Below are 21,038 nucleotides of genomic sequence, written 5' to 3' on the forward strand. Positions count from 1 at the left end.
TTCCTTCCTTCCTTCCTTCCTTCCTTCCTTCCTTCCTTCCTTCCTTCCTTCCTTCCTTCCTTCCTTCCTTCCTTCCTTCTCTTTCTTTCTGCTTTGTCTTGTCTTGTCTTGTCCTGTCCTTCGGCCTCCCTCTGTTGCCCAGGCTGGAGTGCAGTGGTACAAGCACAACTCACTACAGACTCAACCTCCCTGGCTCAAGTTATCCTCCAGTCTCAACCTCCCAAGTACCTGGGACTGCAGGCACATGCCAATACACCAAGCTAATTTTAAAGTTTTTTTTTTTGTAGAGACAGGGTCTTGCCTTGTTGCTCAGGCTGATCTCAAACTCCTAGGCTCAAGCAATCCTCCTACCTTGGCCTCCCAGAGTGCTGGGATTACAGGTGCAAGCCACCACACTCGGTCCGGACAGAGCTTCCTACCACTCCCCACCAGCATCTCTACTGAGCCCACAGCCTGACCTGTATTCCCATACCACTTAGTCCAGCCTATGAAACAAGCCATGACTCTCATCAATTCTTCCCTTCCTTAGAATGAGCCTTGATGCTGTTCTTAAAGTAAGTCATATTTGATGTCCTTCACCCATTTTGACTGATCTTAGACTCGGGTGCCAATGTTTCCCAACCCGTGGTTCCCATCTATTCATCAAATTGTCCATTCAGAAGAAAAGACAGTTAATTCATGCTCACAATGTATTCACAGAACAGCCTTTACCTCCTGCTTCTTCCTGTTTACCCACCCATTGTTTCATAGAGCTCAGGTTTGGGTGAGTGATAACAAGAAAATAGATAAATGGAAATGGGTGGGTGGTGGGGGTATAGGAGAGAGTGAGCAGGAAGAAAAGATTGGAGACACGTAGTACCTTTTTTTTTTTTTTTTTTTTTGAGACAGAGTCTTGCTCTGTCACCAGGTTGGAATGCGATGGTGTGATCTTGGCTCACTGCCTTCCAGGTTCAAGCGATTCCTCTGCCTCAGCCTCCTGAGTAGCTGGGACTACAGGCCTGTGCCACCACGCCTGGCTGATTTTTTATATTTTTTAGTAGAGACGGGGTTTCACCATGTTGGCCAGGCTGATCTCGATCTCCTGACCTCATGATCCACCCACTTTGACCTACCAAAGTGCGGGGATTAGAGGTGTGAGCCATGGCGCCCCGCTGTGGTATCATTTTTTAAAATCAGAAAACAGGAACAATGAAAACACTGGATATCTGGATTTTCTAAATAATAATATTTGTTTGCACATATGCTTTATTCACCTTAAGTTCTCCCTACCCTTCACTTATGTTCTAAGACAAAATATTTTATTTCACTGGGATTATCATCATGAAATATATATATTTTTTTGACATGGGAACTGGAAATGTGGATTCTGTAACAATAATGACTGTGTTTATAGCCGTAATGTTAATCAGTCCCATTCTACTGCTAGAATACAGCATAGTAAAGTGAAACCAAAATTTTACATGTGTCCTCAGCGTATCCTTACTTTTTGTACTGTTTCTATCTTCTAGATGTACTATTTTCTGAACACCAGAATTCAGCACAGCACCTGGCACCAAACAGGATGGACAATCATTTAATAAGTAAATGAATGAGTGATGTCCATACAACCTAGACATGACTGACGTTCACCCTTTTCTTTCTTTCTTTCTTGAGAAGGGGTCTCACTCTGTCACCCAGGCTGGAGTGCAGTGGCCTGTCATGGCTCACAGCAGTCTCAAATTCCTGAGTTCAAGTGATCCTCAGCTTCCTGAGTATGTGGGACTACAGGGGTGCACCACCACACCTAGCTATATTAAAATTATTTTTGTAGAGAGGAGGTCTTGCTCTGTTGACCAGTCTGGACTAAACTCCTGACCTCAAGTGATCCTTCTGTCTTGGCCTCCCAAAGTGCTGGGATTACAGATGTGAGCCACTTCACCCAGCCTACTGTTTTATTTTTGTGAGTATATCGTGGGTTTATATTTATAAATTGGGTGGGGAGAAGATCCCCTTGCTTCTTGAGATCATTTTACCTTTCTTGCTTAGAAAGAAAGGTAAATAATAATAAAGTATAGGTAAATAATAATAATAAATAATAAAGAGAAATAATTATTTACCTTTCTTGCTTAGAAAGGTAAATAAATGATTTTAAAGTGCTTATTGGAGGGTAGTTTTTTTTTTTTTTAAATGGAAAGTGACTCAAAAGTGAAGTCTCAGTTGAAGACCTGTTTTTTTTTTTTTTTTTTTTTAAGTCTTACTCAGAAGGAAGTGAGTATGAGGTGAATTGCATTAATCTAAAGTACTGCAGAGATGAAACTTAAAGCAGGAAGCAACATACCATGAGTATACTGGAAGGGAACACATTTGTGTCATGTGAAGAGACATGACAAAAACAGCCCTCCTTAAATTATCTGTGGCAATAGTGATCACGTTCATTTTAATTTTGCCGGAATATTTCAAGACACCGAAAGGTGAGTATGTAATTGTAATCTAGCTTTGCCTTCTTAATTTTAAAAAATTAGTGTCAGCTAGTGGTTACAGAAAAGATCCTCTTTTTGGATACATGCTGCATAGGCTGAAGTTCTAGATCTGAAAAACTAATAAAATAAAATAAGATTGCAATTTTAGTTGACTGTTATATAGTACAGTAACCTAATTCATAGTACTTAATTATTGTAGCATACCTAAAAATGAAAATATTTAAAATCTGTAGTCAAGATTTCAGACATTGAGATTACAACAATCTCATCATGATTTTGCTCTTTGAAACACTTTCTTCAAAGAGCCTTTTTTTTTTCTTTTTTTTTTTTTTGTGGGATGGATTCTTGCTCTATGGCTCAGGCTGGAGTGCAATGGCCCAATCTTGGCCCACTGCAACCTCTGCCTGCTGGATTCAAGCAATTCTCCTGCCTCAGCCTCCCGAGTAGCTGGGATTACAGGTGCCCACCACCACATCTGGCTAATTTTTGTATTTTTAGTAGAGACGGGGTTTCACCATGTTGACCAGGCTGGTCTTGAATTCCTGACTTCGTAATCCACCCACCTTGGCCTCCCAAAGTGCTGAGATTACAGGCTTGTGCCACTGAGCCTGGCCCAAAGCAGCTTTAAGTATGCGTTTACATTCTGGAATTCTTTAATGAAGAAAGTGATATTTATTGTGTTAAAAATTCTAGAATTCCCTCTACTACAACTGTTTCACACAGATAACTTACTGTCACCTTTTGACAAGAAAAAGCATTTATGTATTTTGAAAATACAATTAAAATAAGATGAGTGCAAATTTAAACAGATGTGTGTTTATGTATTTGTAACTGGAGAAAAATGGAACAAAATTAACTTTGTGAACATTTCAGAAAATTGTAATATAATCGCTGAAACCTAGACTAGGAAAATAAATAGGTCTAAATTTAAACTATTTTGATATGTTAGCAAAGGACTTGCAAATGTATTAATGTGAGTGTTCAGATGGTAATTGTGCTCCCTAGCACTCAAAAAGAAGAAAGGGTGAAAAGAAAAGGCTGTATTCTGTCATTAAATAGTCTTTATATAAATTTGATTAAAATCAGAGAAAAACTCATATTTGATGATTTGCTGCAATGAATATTTATTGTTGCATATACGTAATGCTAAGTAGCCAGATAAAAATATTTTTGCTAATTATATTTGATGACATATTTCAGTGATTATTTGATGTTGCATTTACATGATGCTAAGTTGCGAGTTAAAAATATTTTTGCTAAATAAACACTATGACTACAATTTGGTTTTCTGGCATTATGTTACTTAGATGAAGCAATCATAGCACATATTTTCAATGCTTGATTCCACTGGGTTATAAAGAGAATAGTTAGAGTAAAGATAATCTAATTTTAAGATATTGTGGGCTGAGAGTAAGTTCATTTAATTGTTATCCAGAGTAGGTTCTATCTATGTATCTATCTAGCTATCTAACTAGCTATCTACATCTAGCACCTCTTAAAAATCAGGTTGGATCTAATAAGAACCAGGTAATCATCCCAACAATGACTTAATTACTATTGGTTAGTATTTTATGAGAACTGGTGGCTACAGGAGCACGTTAAAGGTTTTCGTTTTGGGGCAGACACATAGTTCTTTTAGTTTTTGTTTCTCACAGTAAGAAGCATGGCCTTCTGGGGCAGTGGTAAGCAGAAAGAAGACAGATGAAGCACAGAGAAATTCTTAGTAGGGGACAGATGGGACTCCCTTCTGTTGGTGGGTAGAAGAAAGAGCTCTTATAAAATCCATCTTAGCCAAACTTCCTTGGCCTAATAGTAATGTATCAGTTCTTCTTCACCTTGTCAATAATCAACCATCATTTATGATGATGTTTGTTCTCTTGCTTTCAAAACTGGTTACATCAGCTCCCAATACCTTTACTTCCTTCCCAAACTTAAAATAGCTGTTTCTCTTCTCCTGGTCCAAGAATAGCACAGATATTACTCCAAATTCTTTTTGGGTTGATGGATTTTTTTTTTTTTTAAGAGGTAGGGTCTTGCTATGTTGCCTAGGCTGACTCCTGGGCTCAAGCAATCCTGCCTCAGTCCCCAAGCAGCTGAGACTACAGGCACATACCACTACACTCAGGTGAATTTATTGGGGAATTTTGTTTCAAAGGAACCCTACTTGGGGGGCCAACAAACAAAAATATTCAAAAACCACTGTCTTCTTTTACATTATTTAGTGGTAGAAGGAATTTTGCACAGAGCTGCCATAAACAAAAAGTTGATTACTAGGCAAAATATTATACACATGCAATTGTGTAATAATAATAAAATAATAATAATAATGATTATATTTTTATAATGGTTTATGGATCACCAGGAACATCTTTTTGTAGCCTCATTTAATATATCCCATATTGATTAAATGAAGAAAACTTGGACATAATTGTCTTGGTTTTTAAAAATTAGTTCTTAATCACAATAATAGTTGACCTACGAAATGAGTTAAATTGATAACTAATAGTAAATAAAATAGCTAGTAAAATGATTTGATGATAAGCAAGAGTGTTCTAGAAGTGCTACAATTAACCTTGTGAAATTCCCCTGTCTAGTCTTACTTCATTAGTTTCTTGTCTTTTTTTTTCCATTTTTTCTCATGTTCTATTCACTTTAATTTCTAAGATAAATATTATAAAATAATTTTACTTATAAATTATTCACTGATACCCTGTCTTTAACATGTCAAATGAATTCAAAAGGAATCTTAATGAGGAATAATATACTCATGAGGTTTAATAGATTTGATTTCAAAATAATAAACCCTCTGAAGTCCTAAGTTAAAAATAAAGCACCTTGTTTGATCATTTTTCATCAAGAATGTATCTGAGTCTCTGAGTAATTATTAGTAGGAATATTCCATTATCACAATTACACAGTATAAGCTATTTAGTTTTAACTTTACCAAAAAAGGTAGTTACTTCAACACTGTTTGAGACTTACAATGGGTTTGCATTGGCTATGCACTACTAGCAAGATAACCTATTTTACAGCAGTGTTTTTTAACCTTTCCATTTATTTGAAAGGCAGCTAATACATAGTAGTTAATATAATGGTTTGATGCATTTGTATTACACGTAGATAATGGAGATACAAAAGGGAGTGGTGGATATATTTTGACTCAGAGCTTCTTGCAATTAGGGGAGCTAGCTTACTCCCAAATAAGAGACTTTCCAACCTGTTTTTGTTGGACTTACAGTGTTTAAGAGAGAGACTTGGCTAACTCTCATGTAAATCCTAGTCATTTTTTGTTTATTTATTCTTTCACCTGTGATAGAAACCTGGGGCTACAAAAATGAATGGCAACTCTTCCATCAAGGAGTTTTCAGTCGGGGGGAATGACTGACTGGCAAACAGCTGAATAAAATATAGGAATTAACTAAAACAGGGATGTAAACAAGATGCAATGGGAACATAAACATTGCTTCCACATCAGTCTCTGGGAGGACATTCTTTGTATTTCCATTTGCAAAGAGAAATAATTGTCAGAGTTTGAATGATCAGCTAGTATGCCTTCTTACCTGCTTGCAAAAGTACTTTTCAAGAGAAGAAATGATGATTATTAAATAAAATATTCTCATATTGGTATATCAATAGTTCCTGAAAGAGGAAATTGCAGTGAGTTACACAAGTGTACTCCCAATGATTTGTGGCAATACAGGATAGGAATAGCACAGATGAGTCCGGCTGCGGTGGCTCACGCCTGTAATCCTAGCACTTTGGGAGGCTCAGGCAGGTGGATCACCTGAGGTCAGGAATTTGAGACCAGCCTCACCAACATGGTGAAACCCTGTCTCTATTAAAAATACAAAAATTAGCTGGGGCTGGGGGGTGGTGTAATCCCAGTACTTTGGGAGGCCGAGATGGGTGGATCACTTGAAGTCAGGAGTTCAAGACCAGCCTGGCCAAAATGGTGAAACCCTGTCTCTACTAAAAAACTAAAAATTAGCCAGACATGGCAGCGTGCACCTGTCATTCCAGCTACTCTGGAGGCTGAGACAGGAGAATCACTTGAACCCGGGAGGTGGAGGTTGCAGTGAGCCAAGATTATGCCACTGCACTCCAGCCTGGTGGACAAAGGGGGACTCCTTCTCAAAAAAATAAAAAAGAAAAGGAAAGAAAGAAAGAGAGAGAGAAAGAAAGAAAGAAAGAGAAAGAGAGAGAGAGAAAGAAAGAAAAGAAAGGAAGGAAGGAAGGAAGGAAGGAGGGAAGGAAGGAAGGAAGGAAGAAAGGAAGGAAGGAAGGAAGGAAGGAAGGAAGGAAGGAAGGAAGAAAGGAAGAAAGAAAGAAAGAAAGAAAGAGAAAATTAGCTGGGCATGGTGGTGGTGTGTGCCTGTAATCCCAGCTACTCTGGAGGCTGAGGCAGGAGAATCTCTTGAGCTTGGGAGGCAGAGGTTGCAGTGAGCTGAGATCACCCCATTGCACTCCAGCCTGGGTGACAAAGCAAGACTCTGTCTAAAAAAAAAAAAAAAAGAAAAAGAAAAAGAAAAAAGGAATAGCACAGATGAAAACACCTCAGACCTAATTTTATCTAGCTGTTTGACTTCCTCACTTTCTTTTAAGAGCCAACCGACACAAACTCTGTTTACCAGCTTTCATTTCCCCTTCTATTTCACACTTTGTGATGGAAATGGTGGTATAATGAACAGTGAAATTGAAGAAAACAAAGGATAAAGGAACTATAGGATAAACTGACATAATATGAGCATATGTTCACAGTGTTTAAGTCTATGTTATAAAGACCACCACATCAAGGGTAATTGCAATTAATTTCCTGAAAGTGTTATTCTAGTTCTCAAAAATGAACGCTCTTTTTTTATTCATAAATATTTAATAAGTAATCCCCAATAAGGCCTTATGACTATTCAAACAATTCTTTTTTAATTTTAACAAATACATTTACATGTGCCCGTAATATGCCAAGTACTGTGACACATATTTTACAAAATAATAATTCATTTTAATGTATTAAATATTTCTACTCATGGTGCAGCATCATTCTCAAGAAAGAATGTTCTGAAAAGAAGGAATAACACTAGATGGATAAATAAACTTTCTGGTAAGATTTTGCTTCTTTTTAAAAATTTTTATTTATTTATTTTTGAGACAACATCTCACTTTGTCACCCAGGCTGGAGTGCAGTGGCCTGATCTCAGCTCACTGCAACCTCCAACCCCCTGGTTCAAGCCATTTTCCTGCCTCAGCCTCCCAAGTAGCAGGGACCTCAGGCACGCACCACCATGCCCAGCTAATTTTTGTATTTTTAGTAGAGATGGGGCTTTGCTATGTTGCCAGTCTGGTCTTGAACTCCTGATCTCAAGTGATCCACCGGCCTCAGCCTCCCAGAGTGTTGGGATTACAGGTTGCAGCCACCACACCCAGCCAGATTTTCTTATTGAATTTTCTGAATCATTACAGTTTTAAAATGGCCACTAATGGACATGACATTTTCATGTATATATTTTAGGCACTATGTGTCGGTAAAAAAAAAAAAAAATGTGTTAAATAAAACGCTTTTCATCACTTTGACAGAACTGGCTTTATTCTCTAATCTGTTAGGTTGCAATACCTACCAACAACCCTAGCGTAGGGTGCTTTCTAACTGCTTGTCTCATTGTTATGGTGGATAAATGCTCTCTTAATATATCTCTTTTGCTTTTTAATTTTTGTTTTAATTTTTTAAGAGAGACAGGGTCTTGCTTTATGGTCCAGGCTGGACTCTAACTCGTGGGTTCAAGTGATCCTCCCACCTCAGCCTCCTGAGTAGCGTATCTTTTCTGCTTTAATAGAAAAAAAAAGACTTTCTCTAAAACATTCATATGGTGATGTATCTTCCCCTTACTCTGTTCTGTTTCTTTTCTCTTATCACTTATATTTTATTACCTATATGATTTATTTATTATGCATTTTAAAAAATTATCTGATTTCTCCAAATAGAATGTAAGCTCCATGAAACTGAGGTTTTGTCTGCTTTGTTCACTGATGTGTTTCAAGCAGTTGAGAGAGTGTCTTTCATATTAGGGGCACTCAGTGAGTATGTTGAGGGAGCAAACTTGCTGAATCATACTGTTGAGGAAATCAGAAGAAAACTTTGAAGGAGGCATTTCTGATCTGACTTTCCCCAACATCTTGTGATTTAGGCAGGCCAAGTGTTATCCTCATATTTTTGAAAGATTAAGCTTCATCACAAACCTAGAGATTTTAGGTGGTGCTAGCGTGTGAAATTTATTTTGCAGAATATTTTACTTATAAAGAAAGATATGTGTCTTTTTACCCTGAGTCATTTTCCTGCCATTTTCTTTATCTACAGGGAATTTCATAATATTCATTTACTGCTCTTATTTTGACAAGTAAAATGAGCAGTCTCCTATGTCTCAAACCTGCCTTTCAAATGTTGCTACTGTATGTTAAAAGTTATCCCAAACTTTGCTCCCTGCCTCCAGCAAACATTTTAAATGGTCTTTCCCAAATATCCTATGAATAAATCCATAGTCCCTTGCTCCTGATTTGGCTGACACTACAAATATATCACCCATACACAATATGATATGTTTTTCCCCATTTCCTGCTCAGTATTACCAGAGAACCTTCAATGATTGGCCCCCAAATTGAAATATAATCTAGTTTTTGCTATTGAAGTGGATACTCTTTTTAAGTTTATTCCAAGCTTTTTTTTTTTTTTAGACAGAGTTTTGCTCTGTCACACAGGCTGGAGTGCAGTGGTGCAATCTCAGCTCACTGCAACCTCCGCCTCCTGGGTTCAAGCAATTCTCTTGCCTCAGCCTGCCGATTAGCTGGGATTACAGGTGCCCCCACCATGCCCAGCTAATTTTTTGTATTTTTAGTAGAGACGCGGTTTCGCCACGTTATCCAGGCTGGTTTCAAATTCCCGAGCTTAGGCAATCCGCCCACCTCAGCCTCCCAAAGTGCTACAGGCATGAGCCACCACCCCTGGCCTATTCCAATTGTTAAAAAGGGCAGACCTGTGACCAAAGGAAAATATCATACGTTAATGAATGTCTCTGTAAATTAGGCAGCTAAACCATAAGGTCCCTCCTATCCTGGCAGCTAATATTTTTAAATTGCTGAATTGTGCTATAGAATAACTAATAATGTGAAAGATTTTTAGAAATAATCGACTACGTTTTTAACAGGCATAATTTACATACAATAAAATGGAAAGATCTTTTTAAAAAACTTTTAAGCTCACGGCTACATGTGCAGGTTTGTTATATGGGTAGATCCATGTCACGAGGGTTTATTGTACAGATTATGTCATCATCTAGGTATTGAGCCTAGTACCCATTAGTTATTTTTCCTAATCTTCTGTCTCCTCCCACCCTCCACCCTCTGGCAGGCCCCAGTATCTGTTGTTCCCCTCTATGTGTTCTCATCATTTAGCTCCCACTTATAATTGAGAACATGTGATACTTGGTTTTGTGTTTCTGTGTTAGTTTGCTAAGGATAATGGCCTCCAGCTCCATCCATGTTTCTGCAAAGGACATGATCTCTTTCTTTTTTATGGCTGCATAGTATTCCATGGTATATATAATACCACATTTTCTTTATGGAAAGATCTTAAGTGTTTAGTTTCATGAATTTTGACATTTGTGTGCACCTATGTAACTACTATCACATACCAGATACAGATTTACATTGCCCCAATAAAGATTCCTCTGACTCGGCCGAGCATGGTGGCTCATGCCTATAATCCCAGGACTTTGGGAGGCCGAGATGGGCAGATCGCCAGAGGTCAGGAGTTCGAGACCAGCCTGGCTAACATGGTGAAACTCTGTCTCTACTAAAAACACAAAAATTAGCTGGGCATGGTGGCACGTGCCTGTATTTCCAGCTACTCGGGAGGCTGAGGCAGGAGAATCACTTGAACCTGGGAGGGTGAAGGCTGCAGTGAGCTGAGATGGTACCATGTCACTGCAGCCTGGGCAAAAGAGCAAGACTCCATCTCAAAAAACAAACAAACAAACAAACAAAAGATTCTTCTGGCTCTTTCCTTTCAAATCTCCTCCCACATCCCCAAGGTAACATCTGACCTGTGTCACCATAAGTTAGTTTTGTCTCTTCTTCTATTTTGTGTAAATGGACTTATCACACGGTAAATATTTAAATATTTTTGGTATTTTTTTTTTGTTGTTTGTTTGTTTTTGAGATGGAGTCTTGCTCTGTCACCCAGGCTGGAGTGCAGTGGTGCCATCTCAGCTCACTGCAACCTCTGCCTCCTGGGTTCAAGTGATTCTCCTGCCTCAGCCTCCTGAGTAACTGGGACTACAGGTGCCCACCACCATGCCTGGATTTTTTTTTTTTTTTTGTATTTTTAGTAGAGATGGAGTTTCACCAAGTTGGCCAGGCTAGTCTCAAACTCCTGACCTCAAGTAATTCGCCCACCTTGGCCTCCCACAGTGCTGGGATTACAGGCATGAGCCACCATGCCCGGCCTGGTTTGGGTTCTCTACTTAACATGTTTCTGAGATTCATCCGTGCTATTGAGTGGTTCAATAGCTCCTATCTTTTTGTTGCAAAGTACTCCATTACATACACACACAGCATTTGTCCCTTTATCTATTGGGTTATTTCCAGTTTGGGCTACTATAAATATGCTGCTATGAATATTATTGTACAAATGTTTGTGTCAGTGTATGTTTTCATTTCTATTCAGTAACTGTCTAGTCGTGGAATACCTGGGTGTCTTAGTCAGCTTGGGCTGCTATAACAAAGTGCTGTAGACTGAGTAGCTTGTAAACAACAGCCTTCACAGTTCTGGAGGTTGGAAGTCCAAGATCAGTATGCCAGCATGGTTGATTCTGATGAGGGTCCTCTTCTGGGTTGCAGAATGCTGACTTTTCTTTGTATTCTTACAGGATGGAAAGAGAACTAGTTACCTCTCTGGTCTCTTCTTATAAGGCCACTAATCCTATCCATTAGCTCTCCACTTTCATGACCTAATTACCTCCCACAGACCCCACCTTCAAATACCATCTTATTGGAATTTTAGGGGGACACAAACGTTCACTCCATTTGACTGGGTACATTTAATTTTACAAGAAGCTGCCAAATGTTTCTCTAAAGTGGTTGTACTAGCAATATGTCTAGTAGCAAAAACTTCTCATTTTCTCTAGTTTATATTTAATATACTGAATCAATAACACTTAGAATATGTATAGTCAAAGAAATAATCTATATTTCTTCCAAAGTTCCCTGACAACTAGTTAATGAGGTCTTGGGAAAATATGAGTTGACCTAGAGTAGCCTCTAGTGTGCCTATTATCTGTCAAATAATGAAGATTTTAATGTAAGTTTTCACTTATTTGTAGAGGTCAACGGATAGTTGAGATTTCTTTTCTTGCAGTCATACCCTGAAAATACTCCTGGCACAAAATATCTAAAAATGTGTAATACAATGAATTTAAAACTTTAGAAACGTAGAGTTGAACTGTTAAGAAAATAAGACTCCTTGGAGGCAGAAAATGAGTAGGAATTATAAAAACATATGGGTAAGCAAGAGTGAACAAATTAGTGCCTCGGGAGCATCTGCAAATCTCTGGTGGCCTGGAATTTCAGTTTCACTGGGTCATATGTCAGGAGACAGAAGGCAAAGTCTAAGACTGAGATATGACTGAGATACTATAAAGTGATATGCTCCATAAAACAGTAACCTAGGACAAATTATATCTGGTTTTGAGGAAACTTGTCTGTCTTCACTTTGGCTATGGGTGGAGAAAGGAAGAAGAGTCCTTTGAGAGTTTGTAAACACAGCTGGCTATAAATAGGATGTTGAGGATCATTACCTGTGAGGTGTGAAAAGTCCAATCCAGGAACGTAGTTAAAGCCACTTTGGGTTAATGGTGCCATTAGACACCCATCAGAGGAAAACACCAATCCTCTCTGGAGGAAAACATCTTTACACCATTCCTCAAATAATTTCCCAAAGTGAAATTCCAAGGAACAAAAACTATGATCAACAATCATAAAACACATGAAAACTCAATGGACAAGAATCAACAGAAACAACAAACAGCAGAACTGGATCTTCAAGGAATTCAGATATTGGAATTATGAGATATAAAATAGAAAATAGTTTGTTTCACTACATAAAATATTACATCAAAAAGTATGAGTAAGCACAGAAGAATGTAATCAGACTCATTTCACACCATGTACAAAACCGAACTCAAAATGGATTAAAGACTTGAAGACCTAAACTGTAAAACTACTAGAAGGAAACGTAGGGAAAAAGATCTATGACATTGGTCTGGGCAATTATTTTTTTGGTTAGGATCCATAAAACAGGCAATAAAAGCGGAAATATACAAATGAGGTTGTATTAAACTAAAAATCTTCTGCATAGCAAAGGAAACAACTGAGTGAAAAGAAGCCTATAGAATGAGAGAAAACATTTGCAAATCATATATATGATAAGAGTTTAATATCCAAAATATATAAGGAACTCAGACAACTCAACAGCAAGAAAATAACCTGATTAAAAAATGGGCAAAGGACACTGAAGAGACATTTCTTTTTTTCCTTTTTTTTTGAGACAGGGTCTTACTATGTTGCCCAGGCTGAAGTGCAGTATGGCTCACTGCATTTTTGACCTCCCAGGCTCAAGCGATCATCCCACCTCAGCCACTTGAATATCTAAGACTACAAGTGTGGGTCACCACACTGGCTAATTTTTAAATTTTTTTTCGTAGAGATGGGGTCTCACTATGTTGCCCAGGCTGGTCCCAAACTCCTGGGCTTAAGTGATCCTCCTGTCTTGGCTTCCCAAAGTGCTACGATTATCAGCATCAACCACTGCATCAGTCTGACATTTCTTGAAAGAAGACATACAAATGATCAATACATATATGAAAAAATTCTCAACATCAGTAATCATCAGGGAAATACAAATTGAAATTTTGTGAAAATACAGTGAAATATTATCTCACATCTAAGACTGCCATTATCAAAAAGACAAAATATAACAAGTATTGGTGAGGATGTGGAGAAAAGGGAACCCTTGTATACTGTTGTGGGAATGTAAGTTAGTACAGCCATTATGACAGACAGCAGAAAGGCTTCTCAAAAAATTCAAAATTAGGGTGGGTGCGGTGGCTAACACCTGTAATCCCAGCACTTTGGGAGGCCAAGGTGGGCAGATCGTGAGGTCAAGAGATTGAGAACATCCTGGCCAACATGGTGAAGCCCTGTCTCTACTAAAAATACAAAAATTAGCTGGGCGTGGTGGCGTCAGCCTGTAGTCCCAGCTACTTGGGAGGCTAAGGCAGGAGAATCACTCGAACCTGGGAGGTGGAGGTTGCAGTAAGCCGAGATTGTGCCACTGCACTCCAGCCTGGTGACAGAGCGAGACTCTGTCTCAAAAAAAAAAGAAAAAAAAAAAAAGAATTCAAAATTATAACTATTAACTAGGCACAGTGACATGCACCTGTAGTCCCAGCTATTTGGGAGTCTGAGTTAGGAGGATCGCTGGAAGCCAGGAGTTTGAGAGCAGCCTGGGCAACACAGTAAGATCCTGTCTCTTTAAAAAAAAGTAGAATTACCATATGGCCGAGCAATCCCACTTCTGGGTATATTTGAAGGAAAGGAAATCAGTGTGTCAAAGAGATCTCTGAACTCCCATATCCACTGCAGCATTACTCACAATAGTCCAGATATGGTATTACTCTGAACTCCCATATCCATTGTAGCCTTACTCACAATAGTCCAGATATGGAATATCAAAGTAAATGTCCGTCAATGGATGAATGGATAAAGAAAATGTGGTACATATACACAAGATAATACTATTTCATCTTAAAAAAGAAGAAAATTCTGTCATTTGCAACAATATGATTGAATCTGGGGGATACTATGCTAACTGAAAAAAATCAGGCACAGAAAGAAAAGTGCCACACGATCTCACTTATATATGGAGTCGTAAAAAGTTGAACTCGTAGTCACAGAGAATAGAATAGAATGATGGTTACCATGGACGACAGGGTGGGGTGACGGGAATGGAGAGATGTTGGTCAAAGTGTACAAAATTTCATTTAGACAGATGAATAAGTTCTGGAGATCTATTATATGGCATATTGACTGTATTTAATAATAATAGATTATATACTTGAAAATTGCTAACAGGGTAAATGTTCTCACTACACACAAACAAAAATGGTGTGTGACTGATGGATAGATATGTTATTAGGCTTGATTTAATCACCTAACAATGTGTGTGTGTATATATATATATAATATATATATCAAAACATCACATTGTACACCATAAATATATATATATATAATTTTTATTTGTTAAGTGTACCTTAATAAAACTTGGGGAAAGGCATCTGAAAATGTATAAAGTTTAAAATAAAATGTAAGGTACTATGATTGGGAAAATAGCAACAATTTGTACACACAAAGTTAACAGGGAGAACAAACAGAGTCGTTTATTCCCCCAGCCTAAAAATAATATAAAACAAATTTGTGGGGAGACCCAATACTCTGCCACATTTTGTGATTCTAAAAAACAATATGAGCAAGAAACAAAGACTATTAAAAATTACCAGGCAGATTTGAAAACGAACCAACTGGAAGTTCCAACTGTGAAAATATAATAAATTAGAAATGCAAGGAATGAAATGAATAGATTAGATGCAACTAAATAATGAATTAGTGAACTGGAATAGAGATCTGAAGAAATTACCTAGAACACAGCACAGAAGTTAAGAGACATAGAAAGCAAAGGGAGCTATTTCTAATCAAAGCTGCAAAGGAGAGAAGAAATAGAATAGGGTAAAGGCAATATTTGAAGAGACAGTGGCTAAGAACTTTACGGAACCATTGAAAGACATAAATCCTCAAATTCAGGAATCGTGACAAATCCCAAGCAAAATAAGTGATGAGAAATTCTGCAGAACATGAAAACCGAAGAGTTTTTTTTTTTGTATGTGTGATGGAGTCTTGCTCTGTTATCCAGGCTGGAGTTCAGTGGTGTGATCTTGGCTCACTGCAAACTTTGCCTCCCAAATTCAAGTGATTCTCCTTCCTCGGCCTCCCAGGTAGCTGGGATTACAGGCGCCCGCCACCACGCCCAGCTAATTTTTGTGTTTGTAGTAGAGACAAGGTTTCACCATGTTGGCCAGGCTGGTCTCAAATTCCTGACCTTGTGATCTGCCCACCTTGGCCTCCCAAAGTGTTGGGATTACAGGCGTGAGCCACCGCGCCCGGCCAAGATATCTTAAAATAACCAGGGGTGAATGCAGATTGTCTTTAAAAAGTTTAAAGAAACAATAGTCTGATAGCTCACCTCTTGAAAACAACAATGAAAATCAGAATGCAGTGAAAAATGCCTGCAGAGTGCTGAGGCAAAATTGTTGTTGATCTAGAGTTGGTGAGATGTATATTTTCAGATAAACAACACAGAGTTTACAATCATTGGACCCTCAGTGAAAGAACTTCTAAAGAATTAGCTTTAGGAGAAGGAATGTAATCCCAGAAGGAAGGGCAGAGATGCAAGACGAAATGGCAAGGAAGAAAACCTCAACAACAATTATAAACGTGTGAGTAAATCTAAACAAATCCTGAAAATATTAGTTGCATAAAATTTAAAAACTCAACTAATTTGTATGTCAGCGAAAAAACAAGATAGAACTAAAATGCTGTGTAAAAGTAGCATTTAAGTCAGGAAGCAGATGATCTGAGTTAAAGTATTCTAAGACCCTTGTATTGTTTGAGAAAGCATTACTGTTGATTGACTTTAGGCTTTCAGAATGCATGTTAAAAATTACGATGGTAACTCCTAAAATAATAGAAATATAGTATCTAACCTCACATAACTAAAGGGAAAAATAATGGAATGAGAAAAAAATCACTGAATCAATTTAACAGCCAGAAAGGCAAGAAACAATAGAAAGCATGGTACAAATAGGAAGCATTAATAATATGGTATAATTACATCTAAATATACCAATGATCCCAGTAAATGTAAGTGGGCAAATCCATCCAGGTAAAAAGACGAAAAAATTACCAGACTAGATTTAAAAAGCAATTTCCAGAAATATGCCATTTAAAAGAGACCTATCTAAAGCATTAAGATAAAAGCGAAAAGATGAGAAAAATATATGGAACAAATAGTAACTGAAGAAAGCACATGCCATTGTATTAATGTAAGATTTTAAGATTAACATCATTACCAGCAATAAAGAAGGTCAGGATATATGGATAGAAGTTTCAATTCACAAGAATATGCATCAATTCTAAATTTATGTGCCCCAACCAAGATAGCTTTAAAGACAGTTATAAATCTAGTATTTAGTGGGAGATTTTAAACATACTTCCCAGTTATAAAATACAACCAGGTGAAGAATAACAATATAGACAATTCAAACAATTCAAATAGCTAGTTTTATCTAATGGATATATTTAGAATATTGAACTGAACCTCTGGAACACATATCCTTTTCAGGGAATAAAAATACATACTTGATATGGTTTGGCAGTGTCCCCACCCAAATCTCACCTTGAATTGTAATAATCCCCACTTGTCAAGGGTGGGACCAGGTGGAGGTTATTGAATCATAGGGGTGGTTCCCCCATACTGTGTCTTGTGATAGTGAATGAGTCTCGTGAGATCTGATGGTTTTATAAATGGGAGTTCCCCTGCACAAGCTCACTTCCCTGCCACCATGTAAGACATCTCTTTACTCTTCCTTCACCTTTTGCCATGATTGTGAGGCCTCCCCAGCCACGTGGAACTTAAGTCCATTAAACTTTTTTCCTTTATAATTTACCCAGTCTTGGGTATGTCTTTATTAGCAGTGTGAGAATAGACTAATACAATGCCAGACTATAAAAACAAGCCTCAATACATTTCAAGCAATTTTTAATATACATCTCTGACTAAATGAAATTAAAGTAGATTCTACTAACAAAAAGAAAGTTAAAATAGGTAATATATTTGGAAATTTAAAAAATTCACTTCTAAGTAACCTATAGTTGAGAACAAGTTATAATGAAAATTAGAAAATACTAGTAATTGAAGGATTAAAAAATACTATCTGTTTAAACTTATGCAATATTACCAAAACATATAACTTTAAATGCTTATACATAAAACATCAGAAAAAGAACAATAAGATAAACCCAGAAAGTAAAGGCAGGAAATAATAAACACAGGAGCAAAAGTCAATGAACTTAAAAGAATAGATATAGAAAGGATCAATAAAATCACAAGTTGGTTCTTTCTTTTTTTTTCTTTTTCTTTTTGAGACTGAGTCTCGCTCTATCGCCCAGGCTGGAGTGCAGTGGCTGGATCTCAGCTCACTGCAAGCTCTGCCTCCCGGGTTTACGCCATTCTCCTGCCTCGGCCTCCCGAGTAGCTGGGACTACAGGCTCACACCACCATGCCTGGCTAATTTTTTGTATTTTAGTAGAGACATGGTTTCACCATGTTGGCCAGGCTGGTCTTGATCTCCTGACCTCATGATCCGCCTGCCTTGGCCTCCCAAAGTGCTGGGATTACAGGCGTGGGCCACTGTACCTGGCCAAGTTAGTTATTTTAAAGGACTAATTATATGCACAAACCACTGGAAAGATTCATATGTTAGTGTATTAGTCCATTTTCATGCTGCTGATGAAGACATATATCATTTATTAAAAAAAAAAAAGAGGTTTAATGGACTCACAGTTCCACGTGGCTGGGGATGCCTGACAATCCTGGTGGAAGGCGGAAGGACATCTTGGTGGCAGGCAAAGAAGGAATGAGTGCCAAGTGAAAGGGAGTTTCCCCTTATAAAACCATCAGATCTCACGAGACTTATTCACTACCATGAGAACAGTATGGGAGAAACCACCCCCATGATTCAGTTATCTTCCACTAGGGGGAATTATGAGAGCTACGGTTCAAGATGAGATTTAGGTGGGGACACTGCCAAACCATATCAGTTAATTTCTTAGTGCTGCTATAACAAATGATCATAAACTTAGTGGCTTAAAACAACACAAATGTATTGTCTCACAGTGTAGGTTAGACATTCAACAGAGGTATCCCTGGGCTAAAATCAAGGTATCAGTAAGATTGTGTTCCTTTGTGAGGCGCTAGAAGACAATCCATTTCCTGGCTGTTTCCAGCTTCTGGAAGCTGTCTGAAATCCTTGGCTTATGGCCTCCTTCCATCTTCAAAGCTAGCAATGGCCTGTTGAGTCTTTCTCATATTGTATCACTCTGACATTGACTCTTCTGCTACCCAATTCCACATTCAGGATTACATTGGGTCCACCCAGATAATCCAGGACAATTTCCTTATTTTAAGATCAGCTGATTAACAACCTGAATTCCATCTTCTGCCTTAATTCCACTTTGCCATGTTATATACTGTATTTACAGGTTCCAGGAATTAAGATAGGGACGTTTACTCTGCCTGCCAAAACTGAATAATAAAAAAAAGAGACAAGGTACAAGTAACTAATGTTAGAAATGAAAAAGGGGTATAACTATAGACTTAGCAAAATTAAATATATAATAAGAGGATATTGTGAATAATTTATGTCAATAAATTTGAAACACAAAGACACATATCTAGGAAACTTACTTAAGAAGCAATAGAAAGCCCAAGAGTTTTACAACAATTAAAGAAACTCATTCCATGGTTTAATCTTCTCTGTTTCAGATGATTTTCATACTAGTTTCAGATGATTTTTCAGGCAAGTTCTGCCAAACTTTCAAGAAACAGACCAAACAAATAAATGCAATTTTATGTAAATTTTTCAAAACATAAAATAGAGGAGACATTTATTTCTTTTTAAACAAAAAGATGAACATTTTATTTACTGGGAAATTCTTGCTGATTTTTTGTTGTTGTTGTTGAGATGGAGTCTCACTTTGTCACCCAGGCTGTAGTGCAATGGTACAATCTCGGCTCACTGCAACCTTAGCGTCCTGGGTTCAAGTGATTCTCCTGCCTCAGCCTCCTGAGTAACTGGATTACAGGCATGCACCACCATGCCCGGCTAATTTTTGTATTTTTAGTAGAGACAGGTTTTCACCATGTTGGCCAGGCTGGCCTCGAGCTCCTGACCTCAAGTGATCTGCCCGCCTCAGCCTCCCAAAGCGCTGGGATTACAGACATGAGCTACCACACCGGTCTCTTGCTGATTTTTGCATAGGGGTGTGACAAAAGCAACATCAGAATTTATTGTGATTCTATCTACAGAAGCTGGAGAAGATGATTTCATTTGTTCATTAAACCCCTCAATGTCTTCTACCTACCATTCCTAACCTTTACATTCAAAACTATCTTCCTGCCTATATATCTGTTAGTAAATAATCTTTCTTCCATTAAGTTTATGAAATTCTTCATGGCGTGATATGGATTTTGACAGTGCTGTTTTTGATGTCATAATACATGGCAGAATGACTTGTGATAATATCACTTACAGCTTATTCAGGGGTCAGTAAACTATGGTCTTTTACAGCCTCTTTTGTTTAAAATGGTTGGGAAATAAAGAATATTTTATGACGTAAAAATTATATTAAACTTGAAGTTTGGTATCCATAAATAAAGTTTTATTGTAATGCAGCTGTACTCGTTTTTACATAAACTTTCTGTGGCTGTTTTCATCCTATAAGGTGAGAACTGTGTAGGTGCAACAGAGACCATATGACCCACAAAGCCTAAAACATTTACTAAATGACCCTTTATAGAAACTAAGTTGCAGACCATGGCCTATATATTTACATTACACTACAATTATAAAATATAGGTGTTTGACAGTATTTAAACCTTTGGATGAATAATCTTACATAGCGAAATGTATAGGTATATCTACATTACAGATATATCCTCTTAATTTTTACCATTTTTCAGGTGGCTGTTTTAGCTTTTCTAAATACATAATTTTATCTGTAAATAATTATAACAATTGGACTGGCGCAGTGGCTCACGCCTGTAATTCCAGCACTTTGGGAGGCCGAGGTGGGCTGATCATGAGGTCAGGAGATCGAGACCATCCTGGCCAACATGGTGAAACCCCTGTCGCTATTAAAATGCAAAAAATCAGCCGGGTGTGGTGGGACGTGCCTATAGTCCCAGCTACTCAGGAGGCTGAGGCAGGGGAAATCGCTTGAATCCAGGAGGTGGAGGTTGCAGTGAGCTGAAATCATGCCACTGCACTCCAGTCTAGCGACAGAGCATGACTTTGTCTCAATAAATAAATAAACCAATTATGTCATACTACTCTTTTTTTTTTTTTTTTGAGACAGATTCTGGCTCTGTCGCCTAGGCTGGAGTGCAGTGGTGAGATCTCTGCTCACTGCAACCTCTGCCTCACAGGCTTAAACCATCCTCCCACCTCAGCTTCCTGAATAGCTGGGACCACAGGCATGTGCCGCCACACCCGGCTGATTTTTGTATTTCTTTGTAGACGAGGTCTCACTTTGTTGCCCAGACTGGTCTCGAACTCCTGAGCTCACGAGACCCACCCACAGTAGCCTCCCAGAGTGCTAGGATTACAGGCGTAAGCCACCATGCCCAGCCTCAGCCTA

At 38.1% G+C, this 21,038-nt stretch overlaps 1 protein-coding gene across 8 annotated transcripts in view; it reads left to right on the forward strand.

Annotated features, from left to right (window-relative positions):
- Positions 1–2,231: 2,231 nt before the first annotated feature.
- TMEM156 (transmembrane protein 156) overlaps positions 2,232–21,038 on the forward strand; it is a 61,668-nt gene continuing 42,861 nt past the window's right edge. For 5 of the 8 annotated variants that reach the window (XR_002734192.1, XR_002734193.1, XM_023224549.1 and 2 more), the window contains exons 1-2: positions 2,273–2,450; positions 7,492–7,557. Coding sequence is in view for 6 of the 8 variants with exons in the window: in XM_023224549.1 (XP_023080317.1) it covers positions 2,363–2,450; positions 7,492–7,557 (154 nt within the window). In the remaining 2 variants the exon portion in view is untranslated. Of the gene's footprint in view, positions 2,451–7,491; positions 7,558–21,038 lie in introns of all 8 variants that reach the window. The other 3 variants (XM_023224551.1, XM_023224552.2, XM_023224554.2) reach the window with 2 other exon arrangements.

Source organism: Piliocolobus tephrosceles, chromosome 3 (assembly GCF_002776525.5).
Source record: "Piliocolobus tephrosceles isolate RC106 chromosome 3, ASM277652v3, whole genome shotgun sequence".
NCBI classification, from domain to species: domain Eukaryota; kingdom Metazoa; phylum Chordata; class Mammalia; order Primates; family Cercopithecidae; genus Piliocolobus; species Piliocolobus tephrosceles.